General features: G+C 41.6%; 1 protein-coding gene across 1 annotated transcript in view; it reads left to right on the forward strand.

Moving 5' to 3' along the window:
* Positions 1-14,175, forward strand: part of tmem63c (transmembrane protein 63C) — a gene marked incomplete at both ends in the record, with an annotated part of 31,311 nt that extends 17,136 nt beyond the window's left edge. The window contains 10 exons of the mRNA XM_080480465.1: positions 5,584-5,737; positions 5,828-5,934; positions 6,377-6,463; positions 8,079-8,144; positions 8,244-8,406; positions 8,489-8,594; positions 10,866-11,033; positions 12,233-12,345; positions 12,428-12,502; positions 13,945-14,175. Of these exons, the coding sequence (XP_080336591.1) occupies positions 5,584-5,737; positions 5,828-5,934; positions 6,377-6,463; positions 8,079-8,144; positions 8,244-8,406; positions 8,489-8,594; positions 10,866-11,033; positions 12,233-12,345; positions 12,428-12,502; positions 13,945-14,175 (1,270 nt within the window). The remainder of the gene's footprint in view (positions 1-5,583; positions 5,738-5,827; positions 5,935-6,376; positions 6,464-8,078; positions 8,145-8,243; positions 8,407-8,488; positions 8,595-10,865; positions 11,034-12,232; positions 12,346-12,427; positions 12,503-13,944) is intronic.
* Between the last annotated feature and the right edge of the window lie 3,185 nt (positions 14,176-17,360).

The raw sequence follows: 17,360 nt of genomic DNA on the forward strand, positions 1-17,360 counted from the left end.
GTGTGTGTGTGTGTGTGTGTGTGTGTGTGTGTGTGTGTGTGTTTGGGGGGGGGGGGGTCATATGTTTTGTGGCCTTGTCTCCCAGCACTGAGGAAAAGTTGTTTCATGTTGGTAACACGGGGCAGACGTGACGTCTTTCAAGTCCTTCAAGGGAATCCCAACAACAACTCAGATTTAACAACAAAAGTCAAAATGACAGCTATCGATATCATGATATCACTAAAAGCAAGTACAAAATATAGACTGAGATGATTTTGACTTGAGACTGTTTCAGCAACAAAAATCAATCAATCTTTATTTATTAATCACTTTCATACAGTATAAAGCTACACAAAGTATTCTACATGTCAAAAACAGAGGCGCGCCCTTCCCCCACAGAAGCTCAAGCTAAAAAGAGGAATATGCAATATTCTAATCTTGAATTTCAAGGATTTGGCCTAATCTGAAAAACGTCTGTGTTGTAGTGCTTCTGAATGATCAAATGAAGGTAACCAGCCCCAGCATGAATCTTGTAATACCACTTAATACTACAAGGTGGTATGGTGAGTGACTTTATAGTCCAAATAAAGACCAGCACAGGAGTGTTAAACTCATATTAATCGGAGTGGGCCGGGGTGGTAAAATAGTTTAGAAAAAAGTCTATATTTTCCAGATCTGAACAAAAATTACTACAGTCTCAACCTAAAGCCAAATTTCATTCTGTATAATACAGTGAAATGTCCAAAAAAACATCTATGACTGCTGCATTTTGCATGATTTTACAAACTCACTCTGACAGCATGGCTTTGAGGAAGTCTTTTACAATTTGCTTGGTGGATTCCTGGGCCGGATTGCAGCGTCTTGCAGACCAGTTTTGGCCCACGGGCCTCATGTTTGTCACCCCTGAACCAGCATGGGGGAATAACAGTAGCGGAAACAGCAATGGCTGAAGTTCACTCTCTTAAACGTGACCGGCTGAAACACAAACACTAAATCACTGAAATCTTCCGTAGTGCACATAGCAAATTGTGAGATTGAGTTCATATTAATGGGCAGAGATGTAGTCCTAAACATAAACGCTGTTTGGCAAAAAATTAATAAATAAAAAATGGGGAAATTTGTGATAGATTGTACGTAAATAACAGCCGGGTGTCAAAATGTGCAGGATGAACCCACCCACAGAGCTCATTTCACAAAAATTATAAATTTTCGTTTTGAATGCTGGACTTTTTAAGCTTTTTAGCATTAGATATCAATGCTCTGGGCTGTTGGGATCAATCCATCTATCTTCAGTGCCTCTTCATCCATCGTCATTCAGCCGACTATGGCCAGAGTCAGGGCGCATCCAGGATGGGGCACCAACCCTTCATAATTCAGCAACAACGTTTAGTGTCGATGCATGCTTTAACACAGTGTTCGGAAATCTTCCTGCGTGATTATTTAGAAATCTTTCAAGTCTTTATGTGACAACGGCAACTGTCTCACGTTTCACACTTAAGAATGATATGTGGTTTTAATACCCCCGGCTAGCTCAGTTGAGCATGAGACTCATAATCTCAAGGTTGTGGGTTCATGTCACACGCCAGGCGCCACCTTCCCGTGGGCTCACCGCCTGCAGGAAGGTTCTTAATCGGTGCAATGTGATCTGGATGACAGTGCTCAGACTGCCACCCCTGCGACCCGGAAACGGATAAGCGGGAGAAAATGGATGGATGGATGTCTTTTTAATTTATATGTGATAGTTTCCACATTTTCCGATTCACTCATTCATTTTTATCACGATTCCATCTCTAAATACCAAACAAATACCAGATGATATTGCGCCTGAGTAGGGTATTTAAAGACAGTGCTTTTTAAATGGAGCCAAGTCGATGGTTTTGGCTTCTTGTGTGAGAAGATGGTCATTTAAGTGCTTCATATATTGTATAATGACAAATCAGCAGTCTGTGTTGAGTATTTGACCTTTTTATGTGGTAGCAGAAGGAACAGCTGAAGCACAGGTCAGTGGCGGTTCATGCAGAGGTGATTTGTTGAGCAGTTTGTACAATATTGGTCTCTCGGTGATCATCTCCGGAGCAATCGCCCAACTAAGGCCTGACCTTTTTATCAGCTCGCTCAATTTGTTAGTGAAGCTGCTTTAACACAACGCTACAAAGAAAACTCGCCTCGCAGCAGCGACATGTGTAACATCTTGCAGCAGATGTTACAGAGAAATAGATGGTGTCTGCGTTGCATGTAGGTATCTGCACTTGTTGCTGTCTGTCACCTCTTTACCCAGGATGTAGATGGTCTTGTTAGTCCTAATCCACCAAAGTCCACAACCGTTTCTTCAGCCCTAAGTAGAGGTGGTTGTTCCCACACCAGGCCACAAAGCGGTCCGCCAGTTCCCTGTACTCAGACTGTTGTCCAACACTGACACACCCCAACACTGCAGAGTCATCTGAGGATTTCTGCAGATGACCAGAGTTACACAGGAAATCTAAAGTGCAGAGGTTTTTAAGCCAAATGGGGTCATCTCAGTCCCTCGCAGGGCCGACATGCATGCGCGCAAATAAACAGAATAAGGAGAAGTTAAATAGGGCTCAAAATAAAGCTTTACAATTCAAATAAACTACAAATACATGTGCAAAAAAAAAAACCGCTAAATATGTTGAAGGCCAATCTCAATAAGTGAGGAGAATAGCCGGAGGTAATTTGTTCCAGAGGCTGTGACACGCGCCTGATGACCTGATGACCATCTTGTTCACTGAGAGTTAACATCTCAAACAAGTTAGGTGGGCCAAGGCCATGATTGGCTTTAAAACCTTCAAATCGAAAATGAAGCAGTAACATGATATGCTCTCGTCTGCAAGTAAAAAGCAAGTAGCAGGCTCAGTAATCTAACCTTGACCTGATAGAAAGAAAAACTTCTCTTTTCTAAAACATCCCGATTCAGTAAATGTTTCCATCAGTTGTAAATGTGCAGAGCTGCAACAGGATCGTGGAAAGAAATGATGAGAAGGAGCTCAGTGGAGGAAAAAGGAGCCAAAAGAGTGATGTAAACATAACATCTGTATTTTCTTTTTAAAAAAGCACGGGTATTAAATGATAATCTTGCAAAGCATGAAAGTGACATTACATGTTTAAATGACCACGCTAAAGAGGCAGAAGAGAAAACCAGAAGGGATTCAGGTCTAAATCAGTGTAACAACATGCTGGGATATAAAATAAGAGTTTTAGGGAGAAAAGTGTGAGAAAAACTGAAAAACAGGAAGTCTCCTCCTCTGAGTCTGGTTCTGCAGGAAGTCTCCTCCTCTGAGTCTGTTTCTGCAGGAAGTCTCCTCCTCTGAGTCTGGTTCTGCAGGAAGTCTCCTCTGAGTTTGTTTCTGCAGGAAGTCTCCTCCTCTGAGCCTGGTTCTGCAGGTTTCTTCCTGTTAAAAGGGAGTTTTTCCTTTCCACCACTCGTGTAATTATTGGTTTTTCTCTGTAAAAGTACCTTGAAATGACTGTGTTGTATTTTGCGCGAAACAAATACAACTGAATTGAATTGAATGAACAGAAGAGAAATCTGGAGCGTGATCCCCCTTTTCACATCAATTGTCTTCAGTAAAACTTAAAGATGTTTTGTTAAGGAAACCTCGAGAGAGAGGTGGTCCAAAACAACTTTCAGAACTCAGCACAGATCCTCTATTATTGTATTCTGGATGATCCAATTTTTTAATTGTAATTGTTTTTTAAGCATATTTTATCATTTATAATATATCTAATTCATGAATAAAAATGTCTTTTAATGAAATTCTCTATAGTTGCACCATTAAATCTTTTATTTAATCAGTATTTCTCTTAATAAATTGAAGGTTGAAAAACAGATCCTGTTGGGGAAAAGCATTCTGAGCCCCCAGATGTGAGGGCCGTTACTTCCAGCACTCTGAATTGATCTTTTTCATGGAATTGGCTGTATGAGTGTGCACTCCTGCAGAGTCAAAATGTTTCCATGTTGGAGTCGTATCATTTCCTTCAGTCACACTTGAAACATTTGCGCGGCACCGTATCTCCCCATGGCGGCTGTCCGTCTGTCAGGTCGTCAGTAATCCACTATTTTATTCCAGCACACGCTGGACAAGAGGCTGAGCAGACACACGGTCACACTCACATTCACACCTCGAGTGGATGAAATGTATCAGCCTGGGCTGCCTGGCGTCTGGCTGTGGGAGGAAACCGGAGCGCCCAAAGGAAACCCGCACAGACACACATTCACTGTGTAATATTCAATTTTGCATGACTTGTGCATCATTTGAACACATTCCCCTGTAATTAAGCCTGACATATTTGTCATCTGTGGAAACCTCTGAAGCGAGACGATACATTTAAGCCAGGAGTATGTGGGCTTTAATAATACCTGTGTGTGCAGCATTAGTTTGTAATGACAGGCCGACACTCGGTTTACTTAGAGGAGGGAGCAAACAAACTTCATGCAAACTTCAGGCTATTTAGGCCCCGTTTACAACGGATACGAGTGTATCTGCAAAACTTTCTTCACCTTTCGAAGGTCCGTTTACACGGCACCGGTGTGCGGATCCATTGCATCTGCAAAGTTTTCCTACCAGCTCCCAAGGTGGAAAGATTCTTTCACGGTCGCTATTCCCTGATGCAGAGACTGTCGGAGGCTACGGAGCTGTGTAACTACACATGCGCATCCCCCCCCCCCCCCCTTCCCGTTGAAAATAGTTCCTTCTGCTCATGCACCTGTAAACAAACATGGCAGAACCGTAGTGGTGTGACTCGCGGTCCATATTCTAGTTTTATCGTCCATATCAGTAGTTTTATAGTTGAGACTCACCCGATAGCATCTGAATCGTCATCAGTCCATACGAATGTCGGTTTATAGTGTAGTGTTCTCTGCACACAAGTATCTGTGGTTTCATTACTAAAACAAGCAACAGCGCCCTCCCGTGGTCCGACATACGAACAACATCGTTGTTGGTGTGTCCGCTGCTGCAGTGTGTCCGCAACACTTTTTTTTTCACGGATTAGGCGTTGTCACGAGAAACGTTGTGGTGTAAACGGCCTCAATCTGCCATCGTCTGCGTCCACATGTCTGTTCTTTCTTCGTGGAAAAGTCAAACGTAACATGTAACAGTGCGTTGTTGCGTTTGTGTAACAGATCCCAGCAGCATCCAGAGCTCAGTCACTTCCCACAATTGGATTAGCGACAGTGGATGTTTCTTATCTTGGAAAGCAAATGCAGCCCAGTCCCAGTGAGATTACGTAACAAATGAGTGATGCATATGTATGTGAGATTAACCGAGGAGATGGTAGCGCTCGCTGTTTGTGCTTCACGCCCGAGTGGCTGCAGTGTGTTTGTGTGCGACTGTGTCTCTGCACTAACTAGACTACTGGAGCAGTCACAGGCTGCGAGGTTGAGCGGGGACTTTAGGTCCTTCGTTAAAACTGAGCGCTGAAGTGTGCTGTTCCCAACCTGAGCCGACTATTTCAGGCGCAATGTCACTACATGAAGCACCGTCGTGTCGGGGGAGTGCAGTGTGTCACCTATCCTGTCCATCCTGCCCGACGATTGTGAGCCGAGGCTCATTATTTTATTCTTTATTTTCTTCCCGTCACCAGGGAAAACCTGTCAGTGTGCGGATCTCGCTGGTGGCTCCGCTGCGTCCTCCTCAACATCCTCCTCTTTCTGCTGCTCTTCTTCCTCACCACTCCCGCCATCATCGTCAACACCATGGACAAGTTCAACGTCACGAGGCCTGTGGAGAGTCTGAGGGTCCGAGTTTCACAGCGGTTTCAACTTTGCGTGCTTCATTTTCACCCCGTTCACTTTCATTAATCAGACGTTTAATGCTGCTTGTTCCAGAGCCCAGTCATCACTCAGTTCTTCCCGACCCTCCTGCTGTGGGCGTTCTCCGTGCTCCTGCCCTTCATCGTCTACTACTCCGCCTTCTTTGAGTCCCACTGGACCAGGTACTCACCTGCCACCGGCCGCCGCACTCCACTCTCTTCTTCGCTTCTTCATGAGTAGCTGCTTGTCTTCCTCTCATCTCTGTATTTCTTTCTTTTTTCTTTTTTTTTAACTCTCTGTCACTCTTGCCTGTTATTCTGAGCAGGTTGTCATAGAGATTCCATGTGAGGATAATGACATGCACGGTAGTCGCCATGCGCCGCTCCTCTCGCAGGAGGAGCGGAACAACTGTGCATGAGGAGACAACCTCACGCAGCACCTATAAGCCTTTACATAACCACCTCCACAAACGTGTTGTGCAGGCGTGATGTGTGAATGCAAATCCACTGTTTACTGAAGGGAAAAGTGTCGCTGGTGCTGTCGAACCCGACCGGCCTGTAAATGTAGAGTCAGCTGATTTTTGTTTTATTGATTTAGTTTTTCTTGATGTTTCTAATGTTGCAGGTCTGGTGAGAACCAAGTGACGATGCACAAGTGCTTTTTACTGCTGGTCTTCATGGTCATCATCCTTCCCTCACTTGGACTGTCCAGGTACATCTCAGTTCAACCCGGCTTTATTTACAACACTGACACCTTATAACACTCAGCAAGAATCCTGTTTGAGCAGCAATGGAAAAGGAAAACACATTTTTACCAGGAAGAAATCTCTGCAGATCCAGACTAAGACGTGTTTTCTTTTCTTTTTTTTTCACATAAATATTAAGGACAGGGTCTGTACACCTTATGACAAAAACAAACATTTCTGTCCCCAACAGATAATTATAAAATAGTCAAGCACAAGACCCGTTGGCCAAAATCAGCCTGCGAGAGGCTCTTATCTGGTCCAACAAACCACAAAGCAAATTGTTAAAGATTTAAGAAAACATTTGTTTTTTTAAACAAATTACATAAGAGTTGAAATCTGTGATGCTGCCGTGAAAGGTAACTATCAAACTAGCCTCTAAGCTATGCTGTCAGTGGGAGTTTGTAAAAATATGCATAATGCAATGGCTATATTCGTTTTTTGGTGATTTCACTGTATTCTGCACCAGAAATTTCATTAAAATTGGATTTACGTTGAGATTGTAGTCATTATCAGTAGTGATTGTTTGATTCTGTGAAATAATAGATAATTCCATCACATATACTTTGAGCTACAATAAAGAAACCATTTAAAGTGCAAATTTTAAATGGTATTATGACACTATTTTACTTGTTTGGACGACTCAGGGTGAAATTGGGCTGCATGTGGCATCTGAACTAAAATGTTTTCTACACTCCTGGTCGAGAGCCTGAAACATATTTAACCTTCAAAATGAAGATAAAACAGCTAATAAACGTTTGTATATAGCTTCTTTTTTTCTTTTTTCTTTTTAATGGCACAGTTGGAGTTAATAAAATAAATAGCAATTAAGACTGACTACATTTTTTACTTTTCAGTTTGGATCAGTTTTAACAGATTATTTTTTTAACAGTATTATTAGCAGTGAAAAATACAAATAACTTTCTATCTTCCATTGACACTCTCCTTGTAGTAGATTTCACCTGAAAATGCTGGATAAAAGTCCTCTTTTAAGCAACAAAACTCTGAAAAATAATGAAATGAAGATACGATTGTTTGCGTGTAATTCTGTTAAAGTGACACGAAGCCACTACAGAGCCACAGGTTGCATAACAAAAAAGTTGAGTAATCTGCATGCTGTACAAAAGTACAGAGAGATAAGAGAAAGCACAGACTGCAGAAGAAAGAAATATACAGGTAATGACTTCCAGTGTCAGTCAGCATAAACCCACAGCAGCTTTACTGAGTAAATGGTGCAGACTGACCTGAAGCCTATGAGACTATGTTATCCCCCCTAACTAAAACTGGGAGCTGGTTCTTCAGGTTACATTAACTCAGTGAGGATAAACTGATATTGGTGCTGTAGGTTGGTTTGGCAATACTAAGAAAAGCTTGTCAGAAATCCTGCAGGAAGGTACAGAGAGAAAGGATAAAGAGAGAGACTCATAACGTTAATGTCATATCAAGGTGATATGTGAATTGATGAGATTTGAGAAGCTCCTTGCATTGGATAAAGAATCTAAACCTAAGAAACTCAGAAGAAAACAACTAACACACATTCACCTCTATTTACACTCTATTGCCTGGTTTTTGTTCCCACCACAGTCTGGACCTCTTCTTCACCTGGCTCCTCGATCTTCATTTTCTGGATGATAAGAATGTGAAATTCCAGTAAGACGACTTTTGTTAAGTGAATCTTGAGTAAGAAATAAGTTGATATACAAAAAGAGGAAGGGCAGCTGCCAAACTCTGGTCTTCCTCTTGCTGCAGATGCGTCTTTCTCCCCGACAACGGTGCGTTTTTTGTGAACTACGTGATCACGTCCAGCCTGATCGGCACTGCGATGGAGCTGCTTCGCATCCCGGCGCTGACGGTGTACGCCCTCCGCCTCTGCTTCGCCAAGTCCCAGGCCGAGCGGATCCATGTCAAGCGGGTAAGCAGAGCCCCGTTGCTCATCTTGGCATTTTGATTTGGACTTTTCCAAAAGCTCACTGCGTTTGTGTTTCCGTCGGCAGAGTCAAGCCTATGAGTTCCAGTTCGGCCTGGAGTACGCCTGGACCATGTGCATCTTCGCCGTCAGCGTGACCTACAGCATCACATGTCCCATCATTACACCCTTCGGTGAGCGCCGTGCAATTAAACCTCTGGTATCATCATCTGACTCTCTGTTCTCCTCGTCTGCGTCCCGTCACATTCCCTTCGAGTGGCGTCTCCTCTGGAAGTGACCTCACTCTCCTCTCCTGCCTGCCAGTCTGATGCAGAGTGTGTGAATTTGCTTCTGTAGGCCCAGACACCCAGACACAGCGAGCCGCGAGCCAGACGCCCACTCTGCTCCCGTCTCTGCCCAGAGCTCACCGGGCTTATATTTACTTTTGCAGTCTAATCTGCAGCCCGGAAGGCCCCTTTCATACACACCACATCTGCTTCCGTCTGTGTACTGTATGTGTGTGTGTGTGTGTGTGTGTGTGTGTGTGTGTGTGTGTGTGTGTGTGTGTGTGTGTGTGTGTGTGTGTGTGTGTGTGTGTGTGTGTGTGTGTGTGTGTGTCTCTCTCTCTCTCTCTCTCTCTCTCTCTCTCTCTCTCTCTCTCTCTCTCTCTCTCTCTATATATACATATATATATATATGTGTTGCTTCCTGCACATTTTGGGCTTTTTGAACTCCACTCAGACAGAGCCAATCATGACAAGAACCCTGCATTTGAAACATGAACGCAAAGCAAGAAGTACTGCAAAATTAGTCCTCGGTATTTGAGCATTACTTAAGAAGCAGTTGGCAGGGATAGAGGCCTTGCTCAGGGAGCCATAGTGTCTGCCTGTCTGCAGCCAGACACTCATCTCATTGGATAAATATTAAGAGAAAACAGGAAAAAAAAAACAACTCTATATTCCTGTTTTCACCAGCAGGATTTAGCATACATAACATATCTGTAAGTCCCACACAGTCTATGATGTCTAGAAAAAATTTAAAAACTACCCAAATGTGGGGACTTCTATCCACCACACTGGCACCAGACACTTTCAAAAGACTTGCCGCTCCTGCAGTGGACATTTCTTCAAGTCACACGGGTCATCTTATGCACATTTCATATCCATGGATAATTACAGCTATTCTGAGGCTTCACTGAATTATATAGTGCACATTTTAGGTTGTTAACTTCTGTTTCAAAGTCTTGTTTCACAGTTTTTCTTGGCTATATTCTCAATTTATTTTTATTTGTACCCTATTTTAGTTGATATTGTTCATCTATATTTCCTATTTTTTATTTTTTTTATTTGGGGGATGTATTGGAAAGGAAGTGAGATACAATTTCGATTCTACTGTGTCTTGTTTGTGCAGAAGAAATGACTATAAAGCTCTCTTTAAAATAGAGCTTTGTGCTCGTATACTAATCTTTCCAGAGGCTTCCCAGTACAACCGTGCAATGACAACATTCACCCATGTGAATGTCTTTTAAGCTCTTTACTAGGCCAGACTTGTCATAAAATGGTTAAACTACGACTGACATGTCTGGAGATGTAGTTTAAAACGTTGCATGCATGAAACTGTATCAAAATAATGCAGCTGCAACATCGGACTGAACGTTGCTTTAGGCTATTTTTATTACGGTCAAACATTATTAATCCTCCAAAACATCTCTGGAGCTTTGAGAGTTACGAATATAAAATGCATTATTATTATTGTTATTATTATTGTTATGGATCGAGTGTAGATGGTTCAAAATGCTGCTACAAGAGTCTTGATAGAATAAAAGATTCCTGTTAACATCTATCTCATATCAGCATTATTGGCAAGGGAAATTTATTCCTCTAACAATATTCAGACAAAAGTAGTACTTTACAAGGAAATGAAGGAAATCTACTGTGCAATTTAATCTAAGACGTTTTATCTGGAGCAATTCTATCTAGAATCGAGAGGAAGTTGTAGAAGAAAGGCTTGGAAATTTAATTATCCTCATAAATCTCATCAAGAAGACAGAAAACAAAAAAAAAGGTCTTATTTCTTGAAGAACTGCAGTTTTTACTTAAAACATGCAACTATTCTTTCATTCTCAGTTTCTTTGTTGTCGTGTTCAAACATCTGGCAGTCGTACACAGGCCGGACTTATGAACTGGTTTTAATAATCGTTCCCATATGAAATTTAATTGGTTGATTTATTTTGCTCAAATGAAACAAAATCCGGCTATCAGAATATTTGGCTTATGATGATTTTTTTTTTGTCGTTGCAGTATTTAAGGGTTGTTCATGAAGAACAAAATAAGATAAATGGATCATATCAGTGTATTTTGCTGTTTGTCCCAGTCATTCAGTTTAAACTCAGACTCAAAGTCCCTCGTTTATAATTCAACACTTTACATCATATGAAGTGTTTGACTGTCACCGTGTCCCTGCAGGTCTCCTGTATGTCATCCTGAAGCACATGGTGGACCGATACAACATCTACTATGCATACGTTCCCACTAAACTCAACCAGCGGATCCACAGAGCCGCCATCAGCCATGTCATCGTGGCTCCCATCCTCTGCATGTTCTGGCTGCTCTTCTTCTCTGTGCTCAGATTAGGTAATTTACCACTGCATGTTTTTTCCATTGTGTCAAAGTTTCCACAACCTGCCATGCATGTTGGGGTGGTGTGAAAACCACAGTCGGACCACAAGGGAGGGAGGGGTCTTTTCCCCCGAAGGCTGAAGTGCCTGAAGTATACATTTCCATTAAATCTATGGACTTTAACACATTTAATCACACTTTAACAAAGAACATATGTCACTGTGTAATTGTTATCAATTTAGCCTTGAAGCCGTGGTGTCAGGATGAGTTTCTAAAAACACCCATAATGCATCAGCTATAGGAGGGGATATTTGGGCATGTCACTGTATTTTTCAACAGAAGGTTTCATTAAAATTGGATTTATATTGAGATTTTATTCATCTTTCTTAGTATTTATAGTGAAAATCGAGACATTTTGATTATGTATACTCTGCGCCACAACAAAGATAAAAAAACTTTTCAATTTAAAGGTTATTGTGACACTGTTCTACAAGTCCCGTCCACTTGAGATGAAATTGAGCTTTATGTGGCGTCTGAACTAAAATGTGTTCGACATTCCAGAGTTAAAATGTGCAGAATAAGCAACTAAGAACTTATAGATCGCCTAAAGAAATCCAAGCCTTTCTGTCACCTCTGTACTAAACATGGAGCCAGCTAACATTAAAGGCATTTGTAACTCTTATCTTTAAATAACACATCATTTTCAACATTCAAAGTAAAAAAAAAAAGCACAAAAAACACAAAGCTCATACATGATTCTTCTCTGGAAACATCTGTAGGTATGTGTATTGATTCATTCTGCTTTCAAGATCATTTGGAATTAATTCATTTCAAAGCCTCTAAAGTAAATAAATCAAATCAGACTACTAATTAAAACACATTTTTAGAACTAAATGTGGCGTGAACTATGGCTGCACAATATATTGCACTTATCAATATCACAACATTATTTTAAATCATATCTATAGCACCCAGAAATGTCCTGACCACTACATGAATATTATGTATAAAGCAAATACTTAAAGTGGTATTAAATGACTGTGAGGGGTTTAGAGGGGAAGTTGCTGTGCGGAGCAGAGTCAGACTTCAACATCTTTCACTTAAATGTTTGTATTTTTAACTAATTATATTGTTATAACATCATTATTGCCGATGGGAAGGTAAATCTCCCCCTGATGACGCCCTGATCCATGTTTCTCTCCCTGTCCTCACAGGTCCGTTACATCCCATCACCCTCTTCACTTCAGTGTCTCTGATCTCCTGCCTCGCCTGTTATCTTTTCCGCTTGTGCCTTAGGAAGCAGCCAGACAAGTCAACCAGCTACCAGGTGAGCTCTGCTGGAACTCGCCAGCAGCAGGTTCAACGGCTGCGAGTGAAGGTTCTCACATTAACGACGTTCTGAGTTTCAGATGTCTGATCAGCCGGCCGAGGGAACGTTCACCGACACGGACCGGAGCACGGTGACGTCCACCACCGCCTCCAGTGTACAGTATATCTATCTGCTTGTGAGAATAGGATAGAAAATACTTTATCCAGGGTGTAGCCTCCCCCCTCGCATGGCAAGCTTGGATCGGCTCCACCGACCTGCGAGCTGGATAAAGCGGTACAGATGAATGTATTATAAAAATAAATGTAATGTTCCTCTTCATCACATGTGAAATCAGCTCTGAACGGCTGGAAGGGATTTGAAAGTAGTCAGATTATTATAGTCTGATAATCTCACAGCCTCAGCAGAACATATTTTAACGTGTTTTTTACCAGAGAAGTAACTCCAGAAAACTCAACAATACTGGTTTAATCCAATTTTGTTTGTTTACCACCAAATACAACACAGTCATATTAAGGCACTTTTAAAATCAAAAACCAGCAATTCCACATGAGCAAGCAAAGAAGACGGTGGAAAGAAAAAGTCAGTTTTACAAGAAGAAACCTGCAGAAGCAGACTCAGAGACTCAAACTAGAGGAATTCTTTCTGAGGTGTGGGTTAACCACTACACCGCAGTGAGACACTCGGGATCCCTCCTGATTATTTACACAAAAAAAAAAAACAAAGGAAAAAAAAGAACATCACTAACTGGAGAACTGAATGGGATTCGTATTGGAATGCACATGGAGATATAGTGAAATTATAAAATAAGCTTAAATACAAAACCAAAAGTTTAACAGTTGCAAATTCTTACCCTGATTTACTAAGGTCATGATAAAGTATGTTGACTTACATGCTCTTGGAAGTAGAGTAAGATTTGTGTTGTTTTTACAGGTGATTTTTTTTTTTTTTCCGATGAGGGTTATGTTTGCTTCATGATCCGTTTCCATTGGTAAAGATCTACTGGAAGCTGCAACGCTATAATGTTGTTGTTGTTTTTTGTTAGTTTGTTTGTTTGTTTGTTTTTATTTGTCACATACAATGTTAACACCACAGAAATTGTGGGTGCAGAAATTAGCTGATGAAAATAATATTTTCGCATAAAAATATAAAATTACAACCAAAAATAAACTACAGTCTCAACATAAAGTCAGTTTTAATGAAGCCTTATGGTGCAAAGTACAGGGAAATGTCCAAATAACTTCTTCTATAGCTGTTAATATCTTACTAGGAATGAGGTTGCTCGCGTTGAAGAAATGAAGGTCTTTGAATTTTTACCATTTGCTTGGTGGTTTGACCCGATTGGAGCTTCTTGCTGGCCGGTTTTGGCCAACGAGCCTTATGTTTCACACCGCTGTTTTCATCAATCAGGCCCTATATGTAAAGATATTTTAAAAGTATCTAACCAGCTGGTGAAGAGTTCTGCTTCTTGAATGAGTCTAACAGGCAGTTGGTGGAGCTCACCCTTTTTAAATCTTCCATATTATTTTGTTTCTCTGTGAATTAAGTGATTTACTTGGTGCCACGGTCATGAATTCTCTGTTGATTTCCCTCCCTCAGCTCTTCGTGGCGTCCGTGTTGCTGGAGCCAGAGCTGGCTCTGACTCCGATGCCCTCCCCGGCCCACCACAGCTATGGCGCCATGGCCAGCTCCCAGAGTTCAACCCACGGCCCGGCGGAGGAGGAGGAGGGCGACGAAGAGCATGCCCAGACCCGTGAGACCGAGCTGCAAGACCCCCCGGACCCGTACTGCTCCAGCCCGCTCATGGACAGCCCGGTGGGCTACCAGTAACGCCCGGCTCCCCAAACTGACGTCCGCACGTCCGTCACAGATCTCTAAAGGCCGTAATGCTGCGTTTTCACCACTGACCTCAGACTCCAACAGCTGCCTCAGACCCCGAGACCAGATCGTGAATGAAGGAAGAAACTCGCCAAATCCATCCGTGCACATCACAGGCTTTATTTTTGTGTTTACAATGGTTGAAAGCCTGGAGGGGAACCGGGGTGATTGGCCTTCGGGTTGCGATGGGGGAAGCTTGGACTCGAGCGGAGGTGAAAGTTCCCGTGAGAGTGGGCGGTGTGAGCAGGCCTGCCCCGGCAGACTGACAGAGCGGCCCGGGCTCGGGTGATATCTGGTTCCTCCGAGGGTGAGGCCAGCGAGTTGTGAAGCCATCTGCAGTGAGAGAGCAGACAGACGGAGGGCCCGATGGGACTCGGAGACGTACTGTAATTTATGTACGCTCTCTCCGCCGAGACACGTGCAGCTCGACTCGACCCTGGAGCTCCATGTAACTACTACCGATTGGAAGTTGCTATTTTTGCTACAGTATTTTCTGTGTCGTTGATATTGTGCTTCGGGACTCTGTGTTGTTTTTGAATGTGAGATTTGATTTCCTGTTCATTTCTTAATTCTTTAACATTATTATGAGCACACAAGTTTTGTTTGTTAGATAACATCAGGTGGGAAGTTTAAAAAGGATCTAGTTGTGTCTTCGCTTGTCTTTGGACACAGAATGTGTAAAATAGCTTGAAATGACACTATTTCTGACTATATGAGAGTGATATGAATCTTAAGAACTCGAAGCACATCCTGGATTATCAACATTTTTGGAAGGGAGCAGAGCAAAATGGTTCCATTTCTTTAGCTAATTATATGAAATAATGATATTTACACTCTGAAATTGATTGTTTTTCCAGCCTTTATTCGTATAAATTCCCGAAATAGATATATGTTGTTTCCACAGTGGCTCAGAATTATTTATTTGTGGCTTATTTGATCAAAACATTTCTATATTTTCCATTTGTTTCTGATACAAATGGTAAAATCAAAACACCATCATATGCCTAACCATCTCTTTCAACACTCGGCTGCATGTGGATTCCATTGTATAAATGGAGAAGGCATTAATATCTTTATGCTTTCATTTCTGTTGAAACACATTTGATGTTTGCGAGGATACTCTTTCACTTCCGCTGCGACGGGTCAAGGTCTTTCTAATTAAGCTGAATGTTAACAGATTGTAGTTTGTTATTCATGTCTTTTGCTGTGCCTTGAGGAAGCAATGCCCATTACGTGTGACAATCCAGCATGGCCTGATATATGCTGCATGGACTCGATCCTAACGGGGGGAAAACAACCCTCTGTTGAAAGCAGAAACACTAACAAACACATTAAAAAAAGAAAAAGTTTTATTCTGCAGCTTTATGCTCTACTGACTCAAACAGTGAGTTCACGTCACTGTGTGAACTTCACCATATATGACAATGACACCGGTTTTATAAGAAAATTATAAATCTTTTCGGAAATGATCTGAACCGGCTGGGGTGAATAAGATGCAGGTTGAAAATACTACAGACGAGGAACAGCAGTGATAAAAAAGGAAAATGTCACTTAAACAGAGCAGCTACTTTAGAACACGAGGTCAATTTCATATTTCTGCTGAATGAATCACGCTAAGCCAAGGAAGCAGGAGGGCGTCACTGTTACAGACTCTGGGTTATAACCGGACACGCAGTTTTGAAAAAGCCAAAGGTGTGTGGAGGCCATTTGTTAGTATAAAACAGCATTTAACGTGGATACCTACAACCCGAGGATCATTTCATACTTTTATTTGTTCCATCAGCTTTCCCAGCCATCTACAGCAGGAGCATTGAACTCATTTTAGTTCAGGCACCACATACAGCCCAATTTCAACTTTAGTGGACCGGACTGGTAAAATAGTGCCATAATAACATTTAAATTTGCATTTTTCTTTGTTGTGGTGCAGAATATATCAGATAAAAATGTATATATTTTCACAAAACCAAACAATTACTCCGCAAAATGACTACAATCTCATCATGAAGCCTATTTTACTGAAAACTTCTGGTGCAGAATTCAGTGAAATGTTAAAAAAACCAAATTCTCCTATGGCTGTTGCATTATGGGTGTTTTTGCAAACTCTCCCTGACAGCATCACCAATATTTCAGCCTGGGTCTTAGTGTTTCGTTGTGTCCAAAACTTTTAAGAAATTAGTTCAAATATTGGTGTTTTCTTTGAAATGTCAGGACGATTTTGGCCCACAGGCCTTATGTTTGACACACGCTGTAATGTGTGTACATGAAGTTTTCATGGAAGGGTGGATCCGAGCGAAACTGGCACCATCTAATATGACATTTCAACTCTTAAGTGGACATTTCTTCTTCTTGGTTTTTCTTTGCAAGGCAGCCACATATGACTTCAGAACTTTCCCACAATCAACATAATGTGAGTTTAATCTTTATACTGTAAAGCAACATCACAAGATGTTTGACTTTGATTAGAGCAGGAGTGTCAAACATAAGGCCCGCGGCCCAAAACTGTCTCACAAGAGGCTCCAATCTGGCCCCAGGAAACGAGCGAAAGAAACCACTGTGTTTTTAACAGTTTGTCAGGGTGAGTTTGTAAAAACAATTCAACCATATTTATGTATATAGCACCTCATACAACACAGTCATTTCTAGGTGCTATTAACGGAGAGAAACTCAACAAATCCATGTAAAATACAACAGTTATAGATGATTTTTTGGGGGGACATTTCACTGTACTTTGCAGCAGAAAGTATTATAAAAGTTGGCTTCCTGTTGGGATTGTAGACAGATTGGTACTAATTGCAAAGTATTTAATTAAAACATTGACTTTTTCAAAACTTCTACTCGGCGCCACAACAAAGAAGAACTCCAATGTAAATGTTTTTATGGCACGACGTTACCAGTCCGACTCACATTGGGCTGTTTGTGGCCCCTGAACTGAAACGTGTTTGACACCCCGACTTAGAAGAAAGCGAGCAAAGCCCTTCCTGGTTGGGAATCATGGACTGAATCTTGTGACTGAATCGCGTGGCTGCACATTTAAAAATCCAAAACATTGATTTATTTTACATTTTCAGATGCTTTGTATTGTGGCCTTGTCGGTGCCTTGTTGTTGATTCCAATCAGTATGATTTGCTGCGTCGCGT

The sequence above is a fragment of the Lipophrys pholis genome (assembly GCF_963383615.2).
Source record: "Lipophrys pholis genome assembly, chromosome: 14".
In the NCBI taxonomy this organism is placed as follows: domain Eukaryota; kingdom Metazoa; phylum Chordata; class Actinopteri; order Blenniiformes; family Blenniidae; genus Lipophrys; species Lipophrys pholis.